Source organism: Chenopodium quinoa, unplaced genomic scaffold (genome assembly GCF_001683475.1).
Source record: "Chenopodium quinoa cultivar QQ74 unplaced genomic scaffold, ASM168347v1, whole genome shotgun sequence".
Classification (NCBI taxonomy): Eukaryota; Viridiplantae; Streptophyta; class Magnoliopsida; order Caryophyllales; family Amaranthaceae; genus Chenopodium; species Chenopodium quinoa.
Genome location: NW_018745587.1, coordinates 610724 through 634315, shown reverse-complemented (window position 1 = coordinate 634315; position 23592 = coordinate 610724). Strand labels below are relative to the sequence as shown.

General features: G+C 38.4%; 6 protein-coding genes across 6 annotated transcripts; 2 read left to right on the top strand and 4 right to left on the bottom strand.

The window, feature by feature from the left end:
• Positions 1 to 1051: 1051 nt before the first annotated feature.
• On the bottom strand, positions 1052 to 4616 carry LOC110716480. The gene is made up of 3 exons (XM_021895112.1): positions 2010 to 4616; positions 1659 to 1921; positions 1052 to 1498 (listed from the first exon to the last, which is right to left on the bottom strand). Exons 1-3 carry the CDS (start codon positions 3587 to 3589, stop codon positions 1428 to 1430), a joined length of 1914 nt encoding a protein of 637 aa, XP_021750804.1. The 5' UTR covers positions 3590 to 4616; the 3' UTR covers positions 1052 to 1427.
• Positions 4617 to 4642: 26 nt separating this feature from the next.
• LOC110716481 (F-box protein CPR30-like) lies at positions 4643 to 6918 on the bottom strand. The gene has a single exon (XM_021895113.1). It carries the CDS (start codon positions 6526 to 6528, stop codon positions 5914 to 5916), a length of 615 nt encoding a protein of 204 aa, XP_021750805.1. The 5' UTR covers positions 6529 to 6918; the 3' UTR covers positions 4643 to 5913.
• Positions 6919 to 8547: 1629 nt separating this feature from the next.
• On the top strand, positions 8548 to 9252 carry LOC110716527. The gene has a single exon (XM_021895163.1). The coding sequence runs from the start codon at positions 8548 to 8550 to the stop codon at positions 9250 to 9252; it is 705 nt and encodes a 234-aa protein (XP_021750855.1).
• A 9326-nt stretch (positions 9253 to 18578) lies between these two features.
• LOC110716526 (F-box protein At2g17036-like) lies at positions 18579 to 19952 on the top strand. The gene is made up of 3 exons (XM_021895162.1): positions 18579 to 18755; positions 18829 to 18999; positions 19062 to 19952. The coding sequence occupies exons 1-3, from the start codon at positions 18579 to 18581 to the stop codon at positions 19950 to 19952; spliced, it is 1239 nt and encodes a 412-aa protein (XP_021750854.1).
• A 2258-nt stretch (positions 19953 to 22210) lies between these two features.
• Positions 22211 to 23517, bottom strand: LOC110716524 (F-box protein CPR30-like). Its single transcript, XM_021895161.1, has 2 exons — positions 22352 to 23517; positions 22211 to 22241 (listed from the first exon to the last, which is right to left on the bottom strand). The coding sequence occupies exons 1-2, from the start codon at positions 23026 to 23028 to the stop codon at positions 22211 to 22213; spliced, it is 708 nt and encodes a 235-aa protein (XP_021750853.1). The 5' UTR covers positions 23029 to 23517.
• On the bottom strand, positions 23081 to 23497 carry LOC110716523 (probable F-box protein At1g14315). Its single transcript, XM_021895160.1, has one exon. It carries the CDS (start codon positions 23495 to 23497, stop codon positions 23081 to 23083), a length of 417 nt encoding a protein of 138 aa, XP_021750852.1.
• Positions 23518 to 23592: the final 75 nt, after the last annotated feature.

The following is a 23592-nucleotide window of genomic DNA, read 5'->3' as shown; positions in this document are numbered from 1 at the left end:
TTTAGATCACTGCAAGATGACTTCCATACTTACCATATAATTCTGAACTATCTCATCAGTAACCAATTCTCATAGCCTGAGCTTGAACCCCTTAGATAGAAAGTTATCCAAATTATCCCTGAATAAAAGAAGGGAGAGCTTCAGAATGTGCATTAATAATTTATCATGGATACTTACTAGACAAAATAATGAAAGAAGACCCTATCAAAGCTACCCAAATATCAACTGATGCAAGAGGAAACATGCATCTGTTTAGACGCAAACAAAAACACAAAAAAAGAGAAGAGAAGGGGGGGGGGGGGGGAGGAGGGATGGATAATGGGACACCTATAAAATAGATGAAACACAATTTCAGAATAGGCAACATGCTAGGATCATCATAACCGATTCACAAAGAGCTCCATAAGTCATTAGGTCAATATGTAGATTAAATTAACATAGGAATACAGCTTGATTGACAGAACATTCAAAATTCATCATATATAAGCCTCTTTTTAGATGAGATGACAGCAACATTGGCAGTGGCCTCTGCATTCTCATAGATACCACAACAGCCATTAAAAACTTATTAATGTATCCATGTAAAAGTACAACACAGAAGCGCAATTACAATTGACATAATCTTAAACAAACTATGACACAGCACACAGGTAATTCGATTGAACGAGCTTTCTTCAGCCCTCAAAGGTTCTCACGGATTGCAATGTATCAACTTTCGTTTTGCTAAATCAACCAAATATTGCACCTCTCCTAGTCTACTTGTCCTATTAGGATGACACGAAAATCAGAAGGATTAGTCAGAGCTGCACTCACCCCTAATGAGGCATCTAAATTCGTCTTTTTTTGTGAGTGTTAATCATTAAAAGGATCTAAGACATGGATGGCTTTCCTGCATTTATATACATTAGAAATCACATCTAAGTGACTACCTGATTGAAGTGATAGATACATGTGATGAAAGGGTATTGAAATGTAATTGAGAGTAGGAGTAATAAAGCAAACAATTTGTCCGGTAGCAGCTATGTTGCACGGATACCGACACAGACACGGACACGGACACGATACGGACACGGGAAAACGGCAATCCTGAAATAGGGGACACGGGTACGGCATATAACAAGGCATATAATATATCAAAAAAACGAGAATTTGACAACCTATTCAATAAAACACTAAATAATTAGCCTCAAAACACACAATTTTGTTAAAACAAGTAAATAAACAAAGTGTACGAACGTAGTCTCATACATATCAAGAAACCATCAAACCAAATACATGTCTTAATAATAGTTTTACAAATCATAAATAAAATAAACAAAAGTACTAATAGTTTCATTCTTCACCATCACCAAGTACATCATCAAAAATCATATTCTCCATCTCGGGTTCAAGTGAGAGCTCGGCCATCTCTAGAATACCAACCTCTCCTAGGTTGTCATGCTCATCTCCACCCACATCCCACAACTTAGATCTCCCCTTAGTGTATTCTTCACTTCTCCTAGAAAGTAATCGAATGTTGTTATGAATGTATACCAAGTCTTGAGCACGTTTAGGAGTAAGCTTATTTCTAGTGCAAGAATGAATAAACTTATAGGTGCTCCAATTCCTTTCACTACAAGAAGAGGAAGAAGGTTGACCTAATAGCTTATAAGCCAAACCTTGAAGCATAGGCACTTGGGAACCATAAGTTGCCCACCAATTTTTAGCATCCATCAAAGCCATATCATGCATGCAATCAATGTTGAGAAAGATCCCCTCTGATTTTTGTGAGAATATTGCAAATTCCGTGTTGATCTTGAATCTTTCATCGGGACTTTGGAAAAGCCTTCGAAAGCATTGTAATCTTTGTGTGGAAATTTCATTGTCGGCATTTGGAGCAACTCGTCCCGGGACCTCATTAAGCCATTCTTCCGTGTAAAATCTTTAACAACAAAATAAGAATAGCCATAAAAAATTAAATAAAAAACAAGGAAAAATAAATAAAGATGAATTAAATAAGTAAAAATTACCTTGGATTCAAAGAATGTGCTAATGAATGAAGTGGAGTACTACCCTTACTCCAACGACTACTAAGAATCCCTTTAACTACATTAAAGAAGGTAGATTGTTCATAATCTAGTTTACCTTCTTTCTTGTAGATGGCATCTTTCACCTTTTGAACCATAATGTCCCATCTTTCATAAACCAAATGCAAGGAAGATTTGTCGGTGTCACAAACCCTAATCATCTCATAGATTGGGCGTGTAAAATCAAGAATGTAATCAACTTTTTCCCACCATATTTCATCCAAAATCTTTTCCCTTACATGTGAGGCTTGCCCGCGTCGATCATCTTTGTATAAGGACCAATTCTCACTAATAACCATTGATTGAAGTGATGTTTTAAGGAGTTTCAACCTTTTAAGCATGCACACAATTGAAGCAAAACGAGTGTCGGCAATGCAAAGTAGTTTTAATGGCGAAAACTTATTGAACATTGAAAGCCTCATCGAATGATTCATTATGTAATTTTTAATGAACAAGGCATCTGCATGAACTTCCGTTATCCAATGACATTCATCATATACTTCAACATTATTCAACACATTCTTAGCTGCACAGATGCTTTTCATTGCAAGATTAAGTGTATGAACAACACATGGTGTCCAATATATATGAGGATACCTACCCTCAACCAATTCCCCTGCAGCCTTACAATTACTTGCATTATCTGTGATTATTTGAACAACATTTTGATCTCCAATTTCATCAATCACCTCACTTAGTAAGGTAGCAATGAAATCTTTGTCCTTAATCTCACCCGAGCAATCAATAGCTTTCATAAACATAAGACCCGTTTCAGAAGCAATCATAATGTTAATCAAAGGCCTTCTTTGTGGATCACTCCACCCATCACTAACAATGCTAACACCTTTTGTTTTCCATGTGGCTTTCATAGGTTGTAATAACCTATCCACATTTTCTGTCTCTTTACAAAGCAAAGTTGTTCTAAGTTTGTTGTATCCGGGAGGCTTATAACCAGAGAGATTAGAATTGGCAGCCATTGTATATGAACTAACATAGTAAGGGTTTCTAGCAAGATTAAAAGGCAACCCCCCTGTGTAAAACATTCTAGCAATTTCAGAATCCAAGTGGTCACGAGATTTCACATTAAAAGCATCGGAAATTGTATTTTTTGATTTCCTCTTCTTTACATTATCAAATGAACCTAGTCTCATTGATGTAGCTTCAGTTGATGTGTGAGAAGATATGGGTTCATTTGAAAAAGGTGGAACTTTTGGTAACAAAGATTTTTTATAATCCTCGGATTCACGATGAAGCGATCTTAGTTTAGCAAGGTCATCAATTTTCACTTTATTACAAGTTTGAATCCCTTTCCCTTGTTCACCTAGCAAATGAGCTTTCACTCTAGTGTATGAACCATTTTTAACTTCGCCGCAAAAGTTACATTTCCAATTATAATTTCCTCCACCACCCGATATTTTATCACCCTTAACAACAAACTTCCACAAAGGGTAGAGGTCTTTCATTGACTCAGATGAATTACTACTACCACTGACATTGCATGAAGCAGAGGAACTAGAAGACATTCCTGACAATTTCAGCAACACAACAGCACATTTCAGCAAGACAACACAGCAAAGTGAGCAACACAACAATACAATTTCAGCAACCAGCAAGTCAGCAATACAATTTCAGCAACCAGCAAGTCAGCAACTCAGCAATACAATTTCAGCAACCAGCAAGTCAGCGAGTCAACAATACAATACAATTTCAGCAACCAGGGCACAATACAATTTGACAGCTGAACCCATCTCACAATTAACATCACAATTAACAATTAACATCACATTTAATAATTAACAATTGCGAATTACAGTGATACTGCCTCCACGGCTCCACCTCACAATTAACATCAGCATTCAGCAATTGAATTTCAGAAAACAAAGTACAGAAGACAGAAGTCACATAACCCTTACCTGGTGGTGGACTGGTGGCTGTCGAGTGGCGACGGACGGTACTGGGTGGTGGACTGGTGGCTGAGGACGAACAACGACAGCCTGAAACCTAGGTTGAGCGAGTTAGCGACTGAATTAATTGAATTTAAAAAAAAAAACAAAGTACAGAAGCCAGTCAAGCCACGGCCTGAAACCTAGGTTGAGCGAGTTACCTGGTGGTGGTCTGGTGGACTGGTGGCTGGCGACACTGGGGTGGTGGCTGAGGACGAACAACGAGCGGCGAGTGAAGTCTGTGTCTCTGTGAGAGTAGGCTGTAGGCGACGAAGCGACGGTGAACTGAGTGACGGTCTGGACCAGCAGCAGCAGGTGAAGCGACGGCAGTTATCGGCGCGACGGTGAGTGGCTGACGGTCTGGGACTCAGGGAGCTTGAGTAAGGCAGTAGGTTTGTGAATTGTGAATGGAGGAATTGAGAATGTGAGAGAGTCAGAGAGAATGGAGGAAGTTGGGCTTGTAAAGCCGTAATTGCGTGTCCATCACAAAACGGACCGTGTCTGGGTGAGACACGGCCCGTGTCCGTACAGAAGAAATTCAAAAAAAAAAACGGACACGGATTTTCGCGTGTCCAAGACGTATCCCCCCGTGTCCCACGTGTGTCCGTGTCCGACACGCGTGTCGACTCGGACACGCCACTTGGCAGGCGTGTCCGTGCATCATAGGGTAGCAGTGAGAACTTTGAAACTCTAATGTCAAAGATGCATAACAAAGGCCTCATAAATCTTTGATCAGAATCTCACTTTGATAGAAAGAACATCATTCAAAAGCTATTCAGGATTCTTCTATCTTGCTCTCATACTTAGTATCCCAAACAGCAGATAATAGCTAAAAGAACATCCTATTCCAAGAAAATGACAATACTTAATAGTTACAAAATAACAACATTAGAATATTAATTAAGGAAGAAAAAAAATCCAGATCAAGGTAGAGAATCAAAATTTTATAATCATATCATTTTAAGATAACAAAACATGCTAGCTTCAGCAAACACTTAGAAAAAAATTACTTGAGTGAGACGTCAGAAACATTGGTAGCAGCTTATGTGATACTATTGTAATTTAGGTCTAACCTCACTCCAAAATAAAAAAAACAACAATCCATAACAAACATATAGTAGTAAAAAATAAGGGTAACACTGTTTAAAGACACATAGAATAGATGATCGACCTAAAAATGAACCACATGCATACTATGACAGTATGACTGACACCTAGCTAAGTAACTAAGCAGCATTCATTTGACACTGATAGCAAGCTCTAAGAAACTTCCCCTGTATAGCAACCAAGTATAGCACAAAGAGGGATCATACATTTGGGATTTGGCGAAAAGGAAATGCAAAAAAATAAATTAAATTAAACTTTTTACTTCTTTTTGTTCTTCTTTGGCGAGGTTCCCCTTTCAAGACGCGGCTTATCTCCAAACGAAACAAGGCTGCCAATGAAACACACAGTCCCACAACTTCATTTGGCCGCCCACGAACCGTGCATCTATCAAATTTGTTGGACTTGACATCATACCATCCAAGTCTCTCACCGTCTATCTCCAACAAAATCTTCCGACCATCTTTAGCATAAACAACAGGCTTAATCTCAATAAGAGCCCCAAAATTCTCCGGTTTGCAAATCCTAAACAATCTAGTCCAAGACTCTTTCTTTCCATGCTCTTTCATCACCCACAAATCGACACGATTCGCAAACTGTCTTACAGTCAACATCTCAGGGGTTAAATCAGCAAGATTTTCATTATGAATATTAAGCACCAAACACAAACACCCACCCAATTCAGCCAAGAAAAACATCAAATCACTCCTTAACATATTATCATCTTTCGGGCATTCAATTAGCGATAAACTCTCAGTCTGAAGATTAAAACTGACAATGAACTTAAATTGCGACTCCAATTACTTGGTTACCATGAAATGTAAAGCCTCATTAACAAGCAAACCACTGAATCCTCTATAACCGAGATAATATGGAAAACTTCCAACAGTTTTCCATGAATTGTTGTTCGAACTATACAATATCACTTCACTCTCATCAACCACCCTCAAAACCTTGTAACCGTCGTTCTTGCTATCGTATCCAAACCCTAACACAATGAAATCATTACTAGGGTTTGAAATTTGATCGACGGGGATTTCACGACGTGATTTGGTAAGAGGATTGTATAAAACGACGTTGTTTTTGGATTCATCAGAGATGCAAACGACGCCGTTGCAGGAACCAACCAATTTGACAGCATTGTGGTGTTTCAGAGGGTGGTGGAGCTCCGAGCAAGAGATAAGGTTATGGTTGAGGTCGAGGTCGGCGGAATGAAGAGATGAAGAGTATTCAGATGAAACGAGGAGATGACGATCTGAATTAGAAATTAGGGTTTGTTTGAGGTGTAGTTTGATGAAATTAGGGGATTTGATCAAGGAATTCCAGGATTTGCAGACGCATTTGAAGCGGAGAAGAGGTTTCGCTGGAACTCTTGACAGAATATCGGCAAGTATCTCAGAAGGGAGTGCCGCCATTGTTGATTGAATTCAAGCCCTAAGGTTCGAAACTTTGTGATCAAAGGCGCAATTGTTGATCGAGTAATTAAAGTCAATTTAGAATGTTAGGGTTTTAATTTTTTATTTTTTTTTTGATGAAAATTGATTTTAGGATCACGGACTCTGAAACTTGAAAAGAAGCATGGGGCGAATATCTGTATCGTTAGTACTAACGGTTCAAATAATCGATACTCAATATCACTAAAAGTGATATTTATAAGCCGAACCGATAAGTTTGGGTATCCAAACTTCGGATACCTGGATTTTCAAATCGGTTATCGGGTATCCAGTTAGATATCCAACAATGATAATTTAGTTATTATGATATCATTTAACACTAATTAACAATAATACCACGTGTTCTTGACCAAATCCATTCATAATATTACTAATGAAAAATAGATTTAAGTAGGAAAAAAAAACTGCTTATCAAATCGGATCGGTTAACCGTTAATTTTAAAATGATACTCAATAACCATATATACCTGATAACAAATCATCGAAACGGATACCCGACTGTGATGATTATTGGAACGGGTACCCTAATTTTCGGAACAATTACGGATCGGATGTTCGAGTAGTTTTGCTCAGTCCTAAATTCCTTAGCTCTTACTTGTTAATATTGTATTATTATTATTTATCTATACTAACGAGTATTATTTAAAAACACAAACCATGCATCATGTCACATATAAAGTGTAAACTTTATTTTCAACAATGTCACCTCATCTTTTCATTAATTAATATCATTTCTCATAAGTAAAAGAAAAAGACACTAGCTTTAATTAAATAAATGGATGCATGTGTTTTTTTTTTTTTCTTATTCACTTTCCCCCAACTTGTAACTCAACTGCTATTTGTCGCTCCCAATTTACCAGGTAACGCTCCCTTTTTGACTTGAATGGACCACTATGCCCTTTATGCAATTTGTGTTATAAAAAGGACCTTGTTCCCCATTTGGACACAATACATGAAACGGTCCCCTCACTTCACGACATTGCTGTCCCGAGCCTCCCAAAATCGGTCCCCACGACCTTGCAACCAAATCGGTCCCCACGACCACCTAAATTTTCTATTTTAAAAAATCGTGAAATTTTCCGACGGGTCTTAAGTCATGGACGGTGAGTGGAACATACGTACGCCGGAGAATGCGTCGGATCATTCTGTAAGTTTTTTTTTTAATTTTCGGTAATTAGGACATCCGCCTAAAATTTCCGGATGTCCTAGGTACATCCGCCTAAAATTTCCGGATGTACCATGAAACATCCGGAAATTTCAAGCGGAAGATGGGATCCGCCTAAAAAATCTGGATGTTCTATGGTACATCCGGAAATTTTAGGCGGATGTCCCTATTCATATATTTTTTTTAAATGTTAAGTACGTTTATATAATTTTTTTTTATGTTTATTAAGTTTTTTTTTTAATGTATTTTTTTCGTGGTCTTGTGATTATTGTTGTGATTAAGTATTTGATAATTAATGTAATTTTGTTGTATTAATATGATTATTAGTAATATGTTTATTTTTTGTTTCATTATTATTTTTATTATTATTGAAAATATTATTATTATTATTATTATTATTATCGTAGTTGTTGTTGTTGATATTATTGTTGTTGTAGTAGTTGATATTATTATTGTTGTTGTTGCTGTTATTTTTATTGTTGTTGTTGTTGATATTGTTATTATTAATTAGTAGAAATATAATTTTAATATTGTTATTATTTTTTTTTTATTATTATTATTATTATTATTATTATTTATTAATTAATTAATTTTATGGTCTTATAAATTGTTTTGTAGTTGTTATTATAATTTTTTATTATCATTAATATTGTAATTGTTTAGTATTTGTTGTTATTATTATTAGTATTGTTATTATTATTATTAGTATTGTTTTTATTATTATTATTATAATTATAATAATAATTATTATTATTATTATTGTTTTATTATTATTATTTTGACATAAAGCATGTTTTGTTTAATTTGTATAGGATATGGAATCTGAGGAAGGCGGTGACGGTGCGAATTATAGTGGGAATTTTGTCACCGATACGTTTTTTCCTACATTTGACGATGCAGTTACATGGGCTGATGGTGTTTCCATAAAATTGGGATTTATATTGGTGAAATCGTCTTATAACAAAACCAGAGATGGTCGGCCGTATCGGTATTTGCGATGTGATCGGTCACGAAGGAGCAAGCCGAGAGATTTGGAGAACGCGATACGGAAGGACACCAAAACCAAAGCTAATGGTTGTCCATTCTACATCAAGATATATTATGATGTCAGCACCGAAAGTTGGAAGATCATTGCGAAAAATGATCACACCGGGACACATAACCACCCAATGATTGTGTACCCAGAGGGTCACCGTAAAGTGAGCGGATTGAGTCCGGGTGCAAAACAGGTTGTGCGGGACATGACAAAGTCCAAGGTTGTTCCCCGTAACATCATGTCCACTATTGCCGAGCAATTTCCTGATGATCATCCAAACATCCGACACATTTACAATTGCCGAAATGACTTCAGGATGGAGATGTCCGATGGAAGAGGAGTTGTTCAGCAATTTCTTCATCTGGCGAGAGAGAGAGTAAATACATTTATTGGGTCACGAACGATGATCACAACGTTTTGCAACATGCATTTATGGTGCACCCGATCATGGTCAACATCCTCCGTACATACCCACATGTCATAGGTATGGATTCTACTTACAAGACCAATCGATATAACATGCCTTTCTAAAGTCCCATAATTAAGTTCATAACATAATTAAAACCACTAACAGAACATCTAATCAAAATAATCTAAAGTCCCATTTTTTACTTTCAATCAAATACAAGCTGCTCAGTCATTGTTCGAGTCTCACTCGACATTTCAGGATACTCAGCTAGTGCTCTTTGGTGAATCTCCATGGACCGACCCATCCACTGCAAATCAAACAATAACATATTATAAACACAAAAATTCATAGAAGTCATTGTTAATATAATAATAAGCATAAATACTTACGTAATTAGTGTTAGTCCGCTCAGGCAGGTTGCTTGTAACTCCTGCACCTGGAGATACCCGCGAGTGAGAAAACCTGTACAGCCACTGCATGTAACTAGGCGCAACCGAAGGAGCTGCAGCACTAAGCCTGGGTAGGGCACCTAAAACAACACTCTGAGATACCCAGGGAAAAACCTGTTCCACATCACAGCTGTCATCTCAGTCGGGAAGTCTACCCGATACATCTTCAAGTTAGTCGGCCTCTTGGCCTTCTCTGGCCTGATGATCTTGCGGGGAATGCCTTGCACGAAACCAAGCTGGCGCACCACTCTATCACGAATGTACGGCTCAATGATGTTACGGTACTGGATGCAGCCAATGAATAAAGTGGGGGGCACTCGTAATGCAGGATCAGCTCCGTACGGTAGCCAGTTCACCTCACGGTCATTAAGCGCATCAATCCTAGTACGAAAAGCTAACAGGCGCTCTAGGTTCTTGCTAGGACATCCCGCTCCAACATCCCAAGCAGACGCATGAGGCATTTGAAGTTCCCGGGTCAAGGTACCCCACTATTAGAAAACAGCTTAATTCCGACGGAAAAATTCCGTCGGAAACACCATGTTTTCCATCGAAAACTGTGTTTACGACGGAATTCCGTCGGAAGGTGTCGTCGGAAAAGTATTTGTAGGAAAATTGACATTTTACGCGGAATTTCCGTCGAAAACACTTTTCCGACGGAAATTCCGACGGAATTTAGCGTCGAAAGAGGTTTTTCTGGTCTGGAAAAGTCCGTCGGAAATTTTCGACGGAACCCGATTCCGTCGGAAATTTATTAAAAAAAAAAAAAAAGCCCGCACCACCAACCCCCACCACCAGCTACCACCCCATACCACCAGCCCACCCAACCAGCCCCCACCGCACACCATCACACTCACACCGACACCACCCCACTGCACACCACCACTCGCACCGACACCACCACACTCGCACCGACACCACTTCACTGCACACCACCACACTCACACCGACACCGCCCCACTACACACCACCACACTCACACCGACACCACCACACGCACACAATAACCCCAAAACACCAAACTTCGCAAAACCCAACCCAACCCAAAACCCAGCCACCCCTAACCGAGCCACACTACCCACCCCTAACAAATCCCCACCAAAACCCACACCACCCTGACCGAATACACTAACCAAGCCACAACCACCACGAAAATCACCATAATACGACCCAGACCACAGCCACCACCGAAAATCACCCAAATTTAGATCCACCACCACCGAAAATCATCCAAAAATTAAATAAAAAATCAAAATTAAATATTAGAACGTACCTTAAGATAAAAAAAAACTTCGAAATTAACCACGAATTTGGTTTAACAAGGCCAAATTCGACCACGAAAACCCTAGACCTAGGATTTTCATGGTCGAATTTGACCTTAAATACCATTAATTTGACTAACATCACCATAAGCAACATAAAAGGAGGAGAGCTTGCTTGAGAAGAGAGTAAGGAGGAGGAGGAGGAGAGGAGAGAGAAAGCGTGAGAAGAGAAGGAGGAGGAGGAGGAGAGAGAGAGCGTGAGGAGAGAGAAAGGGAGGATACAGAGAGCGTGAGGAGAGAGAAAAGGGAGGAGAGAGGCGGATTGTGAATGAGGGGGGTTGGGGCGCCGTTTTAGTATTAGGGTTTTGGGGTTTTTTCCTTTTTTTTTAATAAAAAATTAAACTCCGTCGGAAATGGGTTATAATCCGTCGTAAATTTCCGACGGAATTAAATTCCGTCATAAATTTACGACGGAATTAAATTCCGTCGGAAATTATACCATTTACGACGGAATTTTCCGTCGTAAATGGTATAATTTCCGACGGATTAAAAATCCGTCGTAAATTTACGACGGAATTTAAGTCCGTCGGAAATTTCGTACTTTCCGACGGATTTTCTTGTCCGTCGGAACGGTTCCGTCGGAATTAAGCTGTTTTCTAGTAGTGCCCTGCTGTGGCCGAAAGCACGGAAAGTACTCGTAAATCCACGCTTGCAGAAGCGTGAGACAACCAGCAATCGAATCAGCACCTTTCCGTGATGTCGTGCCCAGTTGCCGATACAAGTAGGCCAGTGCAGCTGTTCCCCAAGCATACTCGTTAATAAGGACATCGGTGTGACATAGTTCGTGGAGGAAGGAAGGATGCGTACGGTTACCACTCTTTTCTACAAATAGTGTACCTCCAAGCACTAACCACAAGTATCCATCAAGCTGCTCACTAAAATCCCGGTTAACCGCCAATGTCGACTCAAAAATCTTATCAGTCAACACCCTACTACCCTGCCAAATGGTCTCTGTGCCGCAAACCTTAAACAGATCATCTGGAGTCATATCCATGGTGACCGAGCACGCGTCCCGTAACACGTCCGTGCTAGGAGTAATGGTCACCATATTCCCTGCAACCCGTAACCCAAGTATGTTGTACACGTCGTGCAACAAGATCGTAATCTCCCCAAATGGCATGTGAAAGGTGTTCGTATCTGGCTGCCACCTCTCAACAAAAGCAGAAATCAACGGCCAATCAAGTCTCTTAAACATCGGGCAAGTGAGACAACCAACTAGCATCAATCTCCGCAAGGTCCTCCACAGATTGACGACCTCGCCAAGTGAACAAGTCAGAACATAACTTTGTCCTACTCAAACAGCGCAAAACACTACGCTCCTGCTCCATCCAGATATACCGTGCCACGTGACCGCCAAAACTAGGGATAACTGACCCATCCTCAGGCCCACCCGGCATCGGTTCCTGCACTAACCATGCCTCTGCAGAGCTGGAAGTAGGCTGACTCGATCCACTACCAACAAATCTCCCAAACTGACCCCTATATACCATATGAAAATCCTGAGGGTCCTGTTCTTCATCCCGGTCACCAGCATGACTAGCCGAACATTCGTCTTCCTCGTCAGATATGGGTGCTCCACTTGCAGAGTACAAGGGCCGACTACTACCAGACTGTTGGTCTCTCGACCAACCACTAGTAGACCTGTATTGCTGCTGCTCGGGCTAAAGCGGTGAAGATCGAGATGTTTGTCTCCTAACAGACGCATTCAGACGTCGTGATATTGCATGTCGAGCACCAGAACCCTCGGTCTACATAAAATAAAATAAAATCCGATTTTAGTAATAAAAATAATAATAATAATAATAATAATAATAATAATAATAATAATAATAATAATAATAATGAAAACAATAACAACAACAATAATAATAATATCAACAATAATAATAACAATAATTTTAATAATAATAATACTAATAATAATAATAATAATATCAACAATAATAATAACAATAATAATAATAATACTAACCATAACACTTCAAAATAACAACAAAAATAACAAAATCCAAAAAAAAAAAAAACAAATTAACAACAACAACAATAACCTTAACATTAATAATAAAAACCTAATATCAACAAAAAAATAAAAATTTTCATATTTTTAAAAATAATTACATTACAAAATATACTAACCATAATAATAACAACAATAGAGGTGTCCACCGTGCGAGTCGTGCGAGCTGGGTTAGGGTTAGGTGGGTCGCGGGTTGGGGTTTCATGACACACGGCACGACACAGGTAGGGTAGGGTGGGCCGGGTCGTGGGTTGGGTCGGAGAAGTTGGACACACCAGGGTTAGGTTCGTGGGTTAGACGAGTCGTGGGTGGGTCGAGCTGGGTTTGTGGGTTAGACGGATCGTGGGTGGGTCGAGCTGGGTTTGTGGGTTAGACGGGTCATGGGTGGGTCGAGCTAGGTTCGTGGGTTAGACGGGTCAAGGTGGGTTAGTGAGTTAGGGTGGGTCGAAGGGTGGGTTAGTGGGTTAGGGTCGGGTGGGTTTGTGGGTTAGGTGGGTTAGGGTCGGGTGGGTTAGTGGGTTAGGGTCGGGTGGGTTTGTGGGTTAGGTGGGTTAGGGTCGGGTGGGTTTGTGGGTTAGGGTCGGGTGGGTTCGTGGGTTAGGGTCGGGTGGGTTGTGTGGTGTTTTAATTTTTACAAAATTAACAATTTGATGGCTTGCTCTTAATTAAGATGCCTACGTATCCTTATATTATAAAATAAGGAATCAAAGCCAGCGTAGTTCTTATATTGTACTTCTTTTGAAATTTGGGGGGGGGGGCTTGGACCTATCTTTAGAAAACTAAAATTTAATTTTGCAATTAAATTGTAATTTTCGAAAAATAAGTTGCCTACGTATCCCGAAAGAATCAAAGCCCACGTAGTTCTTAGCGTACCTGATTTAGACTTTTCTAGCCACCCATGTTTGTTGCATCATCATCCCCGGAAGCTGCATCATCCGTTGACGACTCCAATATCATCACAGGATCATCTTCATCGTCTTCGTCTTCCTTTAAACCTTGAGTTCTTCTTTCAGCTTGATCCCAATCTTTCTTACAAACACAAATTTGAATGCTTTCCGGAGTTAAGCGAGATCTTTTTTCATCTAACACTCTTCTACCTGCACTAAAAGCAGACTCGGAAGCAACAGATGAAGCGGGAACTGCAAGTATATCTTTTGCAATTCTCGCCAATATAGGAAAACTTTTTTTATGTTCTTGCCACCATTTTATAATTTGAAAGTTGTTGTTGGTCTCATGTTGATATGACAAATAATCATTAATAGCAAGTGTTGAAGAAGATGATGATGAGAATGATGTAGATGCTTTGTGTTTTTTTTTTCATAACTTTATCAAGAAAACCAAATCTAGAATCGGAAGTGCTAGTAGTAGTTGGTGTTGCCAAATCAAAACCATAAATAGATGCATAATGATCATAAAGGTCTCCCAAAACAGATTTGCATTTGTTAATATATTCACTAACATCATAATCGATACTTAAACTTGTATAATAAAATTCTAAAAGATTTTCCAAACCTTCAGCTTTGACACCGGGGTCAAGAATAGCAGCAATTCCATAAATGATTGGAAATTCACTAAAATAAGTATGCCACTTACGTTTCATGCTATCAAGAACGGGACGAAGTCCATCAATCTTCATATGCTCTTCGATGGTGTGAACAACTTTAACACACTCAATTATGACTAAATGAACGTTAGGCTCATAAATATAAGAAAAAATATGAGTTGCACTATCAAAAGCATTTAAAACATCACGAACAAAAGAAGCATTAGTCCAATGACTTTCGGTTATTAACTCAGTAGGATCAACACGAGTCTCATTGTAAAGTTGGGTCAAAATATCACGATACTTTATAGCATCACTCAACAACTTGAAAGTAGAATTCCAACGGGTAGGGGTATCAATAGACCATTGTCTTTTCTTAAGACCTCTCTCTTTACACATAGCTATGTACTTTCTTCTAACTGACTGAGTAATCCTAATCCATTTTATAACTGTTCTAATTGGGTTTAGCAATGGTTGCAACTCAGCGAGACCCTCTTGAACAGACAAATTCAAAATATGAGCACAACATCTAACATGCAAGAGACTACCACCCAACAACAAATTCAACTCGGAGTCATTTTTCAAATAGTCAATACACTTTGTGTTTGCAGTTGCATTATCAAGAGACAAAGAAAAAACTTTATTATTCAAGTGAAATTCTTTTAAACAATCCAAAATACGAACTTTGATGTTAAAACCGGTATGCCTTTCTTCCATAGCTTGAAAACATAGTATACGTTTTTGAATAAACCAATCATCATCCACCCAATGAGCAGTAATGCAAAGAAAAGGTTCGCCAAAACTAGAAGTCCATGTATCACTTGTAAAACTAACACGACCATCAAAAGTACGAAATAATTCAATCAAACCACTCCTATACTTATAATAAGAAGTTTGTGTATAACGTCTTAGGGTATTTCGGGGGACACGAGTAAATGCAGGTTGTAATGCAACTTTATTAAAATGCTCAACGTTTGCATTTTCACCGTAACTAAAAGGGTATTCATTAGCAATAACTAAAGTACTCATTTCATCAATCATTCTATCTTTATTATAAATGAAAGGTGTACCTCCGCCGGGTTGGTTCATGTATCCACCCAATTGTGTTTGGACGCCACCCCCCGAAGGACGGGGGCCATTTTCGAACAAGTCGTGTTTATTTTGCAAATGCCGACTCAAGGTTCCGGTTCCATCTCCCGTTTTCCAATTATATGACTTGACATTTGCACCTAGCGCCTTGCAAACTAGGCATGTACACGTGAACCTCTTTGGTTGACCAGGTTGCCATCCCGGGGGTGTGACCTCAACTCGTTCAAAATGTTTCCACACCCAAGAAAAATGTGCTCGACCTCTACTTTCACCGCCACCACCTTTCATAAATCAAATTATTAAAATTAATTTTTAAATGCTATTCATGAAAATAAGCTTTTAAATTTTAAATATTTTAATTATACTTATTTAAACGCATTTTTCATGGTAATTAACTAATTGTAAATCATAGAAAATTGGAAACTAAACTAACTTTATAATCATTAATAATAGTTTTTTTAAATATTCATAACAATAAAAATTTAATTAGAAATTACCTTGAGATGAAGGTTGAGATGTTGGTTGCGATGGAGGTGGCATAGTTGAACTTGATGATTGGTGGGACTCGTGGGAGAAATGTTGTGGTGGAGACGTTTGAATATTTTGCCTATCTCCTAAACCATAATCTCCATATTCATTGACAAATTGGTTTAAATTTTCCGTATTAATTTCATACGAAAAATTTGCACCACCACTCCTTTGGCTACCACTTCGACCACCACTTTGACTCCTTCCCATTCCTCCTCTTGAGCTCATTTTTTTTTTTGTATGATTACTAATTATAATATGGAGAAGAACTTTTTTTTTTTAGAATCTTAAGAATACTAATAATAATATTAAGGAGATTTTTTTTAACAAAAATATAACTCTATATAACACTTGAGAATTTGAGAACAATAAGAATTTTTAAGTAAGAGAGAAAGAAAGCTTGAATTTGTGTGGAAATTTGAGTGAAATGGAATTGGTATTTATAGGAAAAATAGAATGGATGATCATACACTTAAAAAACTAGCCGTTAGATACAAAAAACTAGCCGTTTTTTTTTTAAAATGGATGTTAGGCCGTGCGGGCCGTGCGAATTGTGCGGGCTGTGCGGGCCGTGCGGGTTGTGCGGGCCGTGCGGGTTGTGCCGGCCGTGCGGGTTGGGTGGGTCATGCGTGCGGGTTGGGTGGGTCATGCGTGCGGGTTAGGTGGGTTGGCTCGTGCGGGTTGGGTGGGTCATTCGTGCGGGTGGGCCGTGCGGGCTGGGTTGTGCCAGGTGGGTCGGGTTAGGTGGGTTCACGGGCTAGGTGTGTCGAATTAAATGAGTCAAAACGGGTTGTGCGATTTGGGTCGAATCAAACGGGTTAAACTGAGCTGGGTTGAAATGGGTTGTGTCGAAAATTTTGGACCCACGACACAACCCGGATTAAATCCGAGCTGTGCCGGGCTGTGCCGGATTGAAACCGGGTCGGACCCACGTGACCCACCAGCCGTGCGAGTTAGGGTGGGCTGGGTCCAACCCGGCCCACTGGCCACCTCTAAACAACAACAATAATAATAATATCAACAATAATAATAACAATAATCACCATAACACTTCAAAATAACAAAAAAAACAAAATCCGAAAAAAAAAATTAACAATTTTATTAACGGGAAAAAAAAAAAATTGAAACTTCCGCCCAAAAATTCCGGATGTTCCATGGAGGATTCGGAAATTCCAGGCGGATCCTCCATGGAACTTCTGGAATTTTTGGGCGGAAGTTCCTGGGATCCGAAATTAAAAAAAAAAAAAATTACCTCGTCGCCACCATCGCCGCCGCTGCCACCAACGTCGCCGAAGCTCCTCCCTCCGAATCTCAGCCTAATCCGCCTCGAATCACCCATTTTTTTTGTGTTTATGATGATTGTTGTTTTTTTAAAAAATGAAGAAAATTTTTTGAATTTTTTTTTTTAAAAAAAATTTTAGAGTGTTTTAGAGAGTTAGAGAGTAAGAGAGGTTGAGAGTAAGAGAGTTAGAGAGAGAAGTAAGAAAGTGAGAAATGTTGGTCGGGAAGGAAAAAACCGTATTTATATATTAGGGGTAAAATTGGAATTTCAAGACAAAAAGGGAGCGTTACCCTGTAAAATGGGAGCGACAAATAACAACACCCACTTGTAATTGTAGAAGGTGAATCAAAATGTATTACCCCTTCTTCTCTTTTATATACTATTCATTTTTCTAATAAAATGTATTACTACCTCTATTTCACGCAACTTTGAAGGGTGCACGAACTTCTAGCCAAAATTTGTTTGTGTGTGTAAGATAGAGAGAGAAAAATTGAATTAAATGTGATAATTAAGAAGAGAGATAGAGAGAAATAACAACCTAAAAAGAAAAGAAAGCATTAGTTGCAAACAATTTATAGCATCCATTTTTGACAAAAGTTGCAAAATATATGAAAAAGAGGTAGTACAAAATAAAAGTTTATATTGTACACCTATAAATAATTTGTGTATTGCTTGAGTCTCAAGGCTAGTTATCATTAAATTTGAGTATATAATGACACCAATTTTTTTTTTACCAATAAATTATACTCTTACTCTCTATTATGAGTATTATTTTGCTATTTATTTTTAAAAAATAAGGTACTGTATTATTTTGCTATGATGTCATAATATCAATACTGATATTTCTTTGTTCAAAAGAAAATGATATCTCTACATATTCCAACGTAACAATATTATTATTTATTTATTTTTTTAAAGAAGTGCATACCCAATATTTCATTAACCTAAAACTCATAACCATACGGCTATACAGTATACACACCGTCCATCTTCCAAATATGTTGATGAAGCGCCGCTTCCCCATTTCTTGAACTTTCTCTAGAAAACTCTATCAATACCCAGCATTATAAAAAGCACTACTCTTTACAAACTACAGTATTCACCACTTTCTCTTAAACAAGTAAACCATAAACGGATAAACCCTTTACAAACCATCCAAATTATCCCATCAAATATGGCTAACCAACCACAAATTGTAAAAGATTGGAGTAGTCTCCCTGTTGACATCCTCTCCCTAGTCCTTCGAGGCCTAAACAAAACCGAAACTGACCGTCGTAGGCTGCGTAGTGTCTGCACCTCTTGGCGTGCCTCTCTTTTTCCTCCTAACCCCCCTCTGCATTTCCCTCTTGAGGTAATCCTCCCTACCCATAATAACACCACGATCCGACCATTGCATCGACAATGACACTGGATATTTACACCAGAGTGTCTTTTACCTCATTTCTAAACCTGCAGAAACTGAAACCAGCAGTACCAGTACTGATGTCTGGCTCACTCGAGTCGATGAAATGTCAGGCCCTTTTCATACATGGACACTTCAGAATCCCATTTCTCCTGCTCATGTATTTTTACCAATGCCAGATTTCAAAGCTGAGGTTAGCTTCTTAGATTATAGAATCTCTGAAGTTGCAAGATCATACAGTTTGTCCTGTTACAGTTTTCTGATGACAGTCCTAGAGCTGTTACGATTGTTATGCTTCCAAAATCAGGCGCCACTGCTGAAAATTACTCGCTTCTGGCTTTGTATGTTGATGGGAATTTGGGGTTGTTAAAATCTGGAGCAGAGGAATGGGTTATCATCCCTTTCGAAAGCCATCGTTTCAGTGATGTTATTGCTTATAAGGGTGAATTTTATGCTATTGATTACAAGGGTAAGCTGATATCGATTGATCCTCGAACATTCGAGGTGAAAACAATTGCAAGGCCACATTTGGAGGAAGTGGAAAGTGAAGGGTTTATGATTTGCTCCTATTTGGTGGAATCGTGTGGGAAACTTTGCCTGGTTAACAAAGTTGTTAACATGAGTGCCCGTATTATGGAGGCTACTTTCTATGACAAGGTAAAAAAGAAGTTTGTCATTCATGACTACTTGAGTGAAGTAGGAGAACCACTTGAGTTTATGGTATCTACCTTGAGCTGTTCTTGCTCGAGCTCACCAAATAGCGAAAAGGAGTACTATTGGGAGACAGTGAAGAATCTAGGAGACCGACTGTTGTTTGTGAGCGAATATGTAAGCTTCTCTCTATCAGCTCGAGAAATAGGTTGGAGTCGAGGGAATTGCATATTTTTCACCCAAGAAGGATTCAAGGGGCATGGATACTACTGCTATGGAGACGCGCATTGTGATGATATTGATCACAGCTATAAGTCAGAGTTGCAAATGTTCAGCAGATTTTGTGGACTCCATACTTTGAAAGACGGCCGAGTGATGACTGGTGTTGATTTGCCTTCCAAGTTTACCAAGATTTTCTGGCCTATGCCTACTTGGTTGGCCTCCAATCCAATCCTGCCGTCTGACAAAACTGAAGCTGATGCTGTTTCTTTTTAGGCTACTTGAGTAAAATAGCAACTTTTGTATTCAAATGAGATGAACAAATTCTAGTGCTAATTGTGCTACTAGTAGTCTTTTGTTGAACTATGTGAGTGCTGCGACACTGTGTTTTGACTCTCTCCTTAATGAGCAGTATCTATGTACTGTAATTGGCTGCTTTGTGCTGTATTAAGTTAATCTAATTGCTTTCTTTAACCTAAAATAGTAATCACTTTAATCAATAGTACCTGAGGCCCTTCTAGCTAAACAAGTCAGTATATATAAGTATGTTTGGTTGGGTGAAATTTGTTGCAAACCAGCAAACTGCCAATCAGCTTTGTGACAACTGAGCCCCATTCCTAAATGATCAATCACGTACAAGAATTAATCGGCTTGATTAAGCACAACTCTACACATACAAGTATTTGAAAAGAAAAAAAAAATAACATCAGACCACAAACAGAATCAAACACCATGAAACCGGTCAGATTACATATTACACCAAATACTACGGAATTTTTTTGATTCATTAGCATAGCTTACAAGGAACTCAGAAATACCCTTCACACATCAGTACAAAACACTATCAGTCTACCAACAATAAAAGCCAAAATACATTAACCATATACCTAGAATATTTAGTTTATGTATTACATCATGAAATTACTTCCAATGGCCTCTACATCAAATCATCAGCCCAGTTCTCTACAATGGCCACCTACTCAACCAATGGTCACTTCATGATCAAGGCACAAGTCGCGCAGTAGTGACATATAAACCAACCAAAAGTGCAAATATTAACAATGCAAAATCCAAACACTGCACAAAGACAAGCAATTTAAAATCAGCAAGAGCCATGCAAGATATCCATGAACATGTTAAGAGGAAAATTTTCCAAAAGTTTTTTCTTTCTAACAATGATAACAAGCTTTCCATCTCCCATATCCTAAGTTTCTCATATCCTTGCTGTTTAGACAGCCTTGGGCTCTAGTATGGACATCTCCCAACCAAGGAAGCGCAAGCTTTTTAGCAGAAATCTTGATCGATCCTTAAGAAAATAAAACTTGCTTAATTAATTTAATGGGTCTTCTTAGTTTAGTTGTGCTATGTCAATACATGGTATAAGCCCCAATTACTTAGAAGTTGGACTTCAGCATCAATCTATGTAATTAACAAGTCAACTACATGGAATTGTCTCATCCTTAAAAGACAAATTAATAAACTAATTGAGCATAGAAGTTATCTTCTAAGCGAGATCTAAAAAGCAAAGCCTATTTATTTGTGGACTAACACACTGAAATCATTTCAACTCTTCAAACTCATCTGAATATATATAAGACCTGCTATCCTGGCCTAATATAATGCTTCTTGTCTGTTTTCTTTATTAATTTTTCTTTAATTTGGAAGTGGAAATGGCCTAAGACCGTACTTTTTGTCTAATGTAAATGCATCTTCTTTATAAAGAAGGGATTAAGATTGCCAACAGCAGGCTGGCCAGCATAGTCCAAGCAATACACTATGATTCCTTTCAAGTGAAGGGTTACGTGCATTAACAATAACAAACATGAGTGAGAATGCAGCAAAAAAAGGTCACGTGAACAGAAGATTTGATCAATAAAAGACAACTTCATACTTACATTACACAGTTCAGAACTAGTTCAATTAGCATCTTCACAGCCTCAACTTGAACCCCACAGAAAGATAATTTTCCAAATCATTCCTGAAGAAAAAGAAGGAAGTGCTTCAGAAGAGTATAAAAGTCATTGGTTTCATTACATACAAATTTGTCTTTCCAAGATTATGGCAATGCTTACTAATTGATGCAACATTACTCTATTTGAATATGTCAACTTTCGAAAATCAAATAAAACCAAATGGTCGAAGAGAGGAGACACAAATTAATTTGAAGTTTAACAATTACAAAGAAATAAAGTAAGAATCAAAATTTTCTAATTTGTAATAAATTACTTATGAACAAATCCTCTATCAAGTTACTCTAGCATTATACTTCAACAAACATTCATTAAGAAAATAGAAAAGCTACTAGGGTGAAACGAGGGAAACGTTCAATGTGGCCTCTTCAGTCCAAACTTCTAACAGAAATCATGAGCTTATAAATTATAATGGTGAATTGTGTCCCCTGATAAAATTAGTTGAAAATGCAATTAAAATAGATAACATAAACATGAATTATAACTTAGCCAAACACATAATAATGTGACAGTAATATGACTGTCACCTAGCAAAGTGTTTTATGCATTCATTTTAGACATCAATCAGACAGACAGTAAGCTGTAAGAATATCCCCTACATAGCAAACACAAACAAAAGTTATAGCAACACACTGAATAGCATAACAGAAATTTGGATTAGGCAAAAGGGAAATGCAAGTAATATAGCTTTAGAAATCTGTTTACTTTAAATTGTTCTTCCTTGGCAAGGTTCCCTTTTCCTGACCGAGCTTCTCTTCAACTTCAAGTGAAAGAAGGCTGCCCACGAACTTGGTCATCTCCAAAGCTCCGTCTGGCAGTCCATGAGCTTTGCAACAACCAACAACTTTGTTGGATTCTAAATCATACCAAACAAGTCTCAAACTATCAATCTCCAACAAAACTCTTCGCCCATCTCTGGAGTAAACTAGAGGCTTTATCTGTAGATAAGCCCCAATATTTCCTGGCAGACTAATACTAAACAACCTAACCCAAGACTCTTTGTTTCCGTACTCATTCATCACCCAAAAATCAGCCTCTTCCATTATACAAGAATCCCGAACATGATACGTAACAACCACACACAAACATCCACCCAATTCCGACAAAAGCCTCTCAGTCCTCATCAACTCCTTATCATAACCAGTACACTCCATGTACGAGAAGCTTTCAGTACTAAGATTAAAACAAGCAATCAACTGACATTGAAAATCCAACTCCTTTGTAACTATAAAATGTAAAACTTCATTCACAAGCACACCATGAAAATCTTTATAGAAGAGATAATATGGTATACCTTGGACACATTTCCATGAATTGTTGTTCAGACTATACACTTTCGCTTCGTTGCTGAAAATCGTGTCATTTTTATGCTTTTGAACCATCCTAAGTATCTTGTAATCGTCATTTCCGCTATCGTACCCAAACCCAAACCACTCAAAACTTAACAATGTAGTCTGCAGAAATGCTAACAGATGGGAGTTTCAGCTTACGATGAGACTTAGTAAGAGGATTGAACAGGACAACATCACTATTCGAATTGTCGGAGAGGCAAACAATGCCATTGCAGGAACCAAACAAGCTTAAATTGTGGGGTTGCAAAGGGTGGTGGATTTCAGAGAAAGAGAGTTGATTATAGTGGAGGTCGAGCTCAGCAGATCGAAGAGACGGGTAAAATAGTAGGAGATGACGATCAGAGTTAGAAATTAAGGTTTGATTGAGGTGGATATTGATGAAATTGGGGGATTTAATTAAGGAATTCCAAGATTTGCAAACGCATAGAAAGCGAAGAAGTGTTTTAACGGGTAATTTTGAGAGAATTTCAATGATCAATTCAGTAGGAAGTACCGCCATTGTTGCTCAATCTCAAGCTCGAGAAATACAGTGTTGTTCTAGTATACTTGTAGCAGTCTAGTAGAAGAAGTGTCTCTTGCACACTACTTTGATCT

What these genes read in the sequence shown, in the direction of transcription:
- LOC110716480 (XM_021895112.1), bottom strand. Translation starts at nt 3,589, where the DNA reads ATGTCTTCTAGTTCCTCTGCTTCATGCAATGTCAGTGGTAGTAGTAAT. An exon ending in GCACATTCTTTGAATCCAAG is followed by an intron (nt 1,922 to 2,009) that starts GTAATTTTTACT and finishes TTGTTGTTAAAG; the next exon opens with ATTTTACACGGAAGAATGGC. An exon ending in CCAAGTGCCTATGCTTCAAG is followed by an intron (nt 1,499 to 1,658) that starts GTTTGGCTTATA and finishes ATTACTTTCTAG; the next exon opens with GAGAAGTGAAGAATACACTA.
- LOC110716481 (XM_021895113.1), bottom strand. Translation starts at nt 6,528, where the DNA reads ATGGCGGCACTCCCTTCTGAGATACTTGCCGATATTCTGTCAAGAGTT.
- LOC110716527 (XM_021895163.1), top strand. Translation starts at nt 8,548, where the DNA reads ATGGAATCTGAGGAAGGCGGTGACGGTGCGAATTATAGTGGGAATTTT.
- LOC110716526 (XM_021895162.1), top strand. Translation starts at nt 18,579, where the DNA reads ATGGCTAACCAACCACAAATTGTAAAAGATTGGAGTAGTCTCCCTGTT. An exon ending in CTCTGCATTTCCCTCTTGAG is followed by an intron (nt 18,756 to 18,828) that starts GTAATCCTCCCT and finishes TATTTACACCAG; the next exon opens with AGTGTCTTTTACCTCATTTC. An exon ending in TGCCAGATTTCAAAGCTGAG is followed by an intron (nt 19,000 to 19,061) that starts GTTAGCTTCTTA and finishes GTCCTGTTACAG; the next exon opens with TTTTCTGATGACAGTCCTAG.
- LOC110716524 (XM_021895161.1), bottom strand. Translation starts at nt 23,028, where the DNA reads ATGGTTCAAAAGCATAAAAATGACACGATTTTCAGCAACGAAGCGAAA. An exon ending in CCAAGGAAGAACAATTTAAA is followed by an intron (nt 22,242 to 22,351) that starts GTAAACAGATTT and finishes TTTGCTATGTAG; the next exon opens with GGGATATTCTTACAGCTTAC.
- LOC110716523 (XM_021895160.1), bottom strand. Translation starts at nt 23,497, where the DNA reads ATGGCGGTACTTCCTACTGAATTGATCATTGAAATTCTCTCAAAATTA.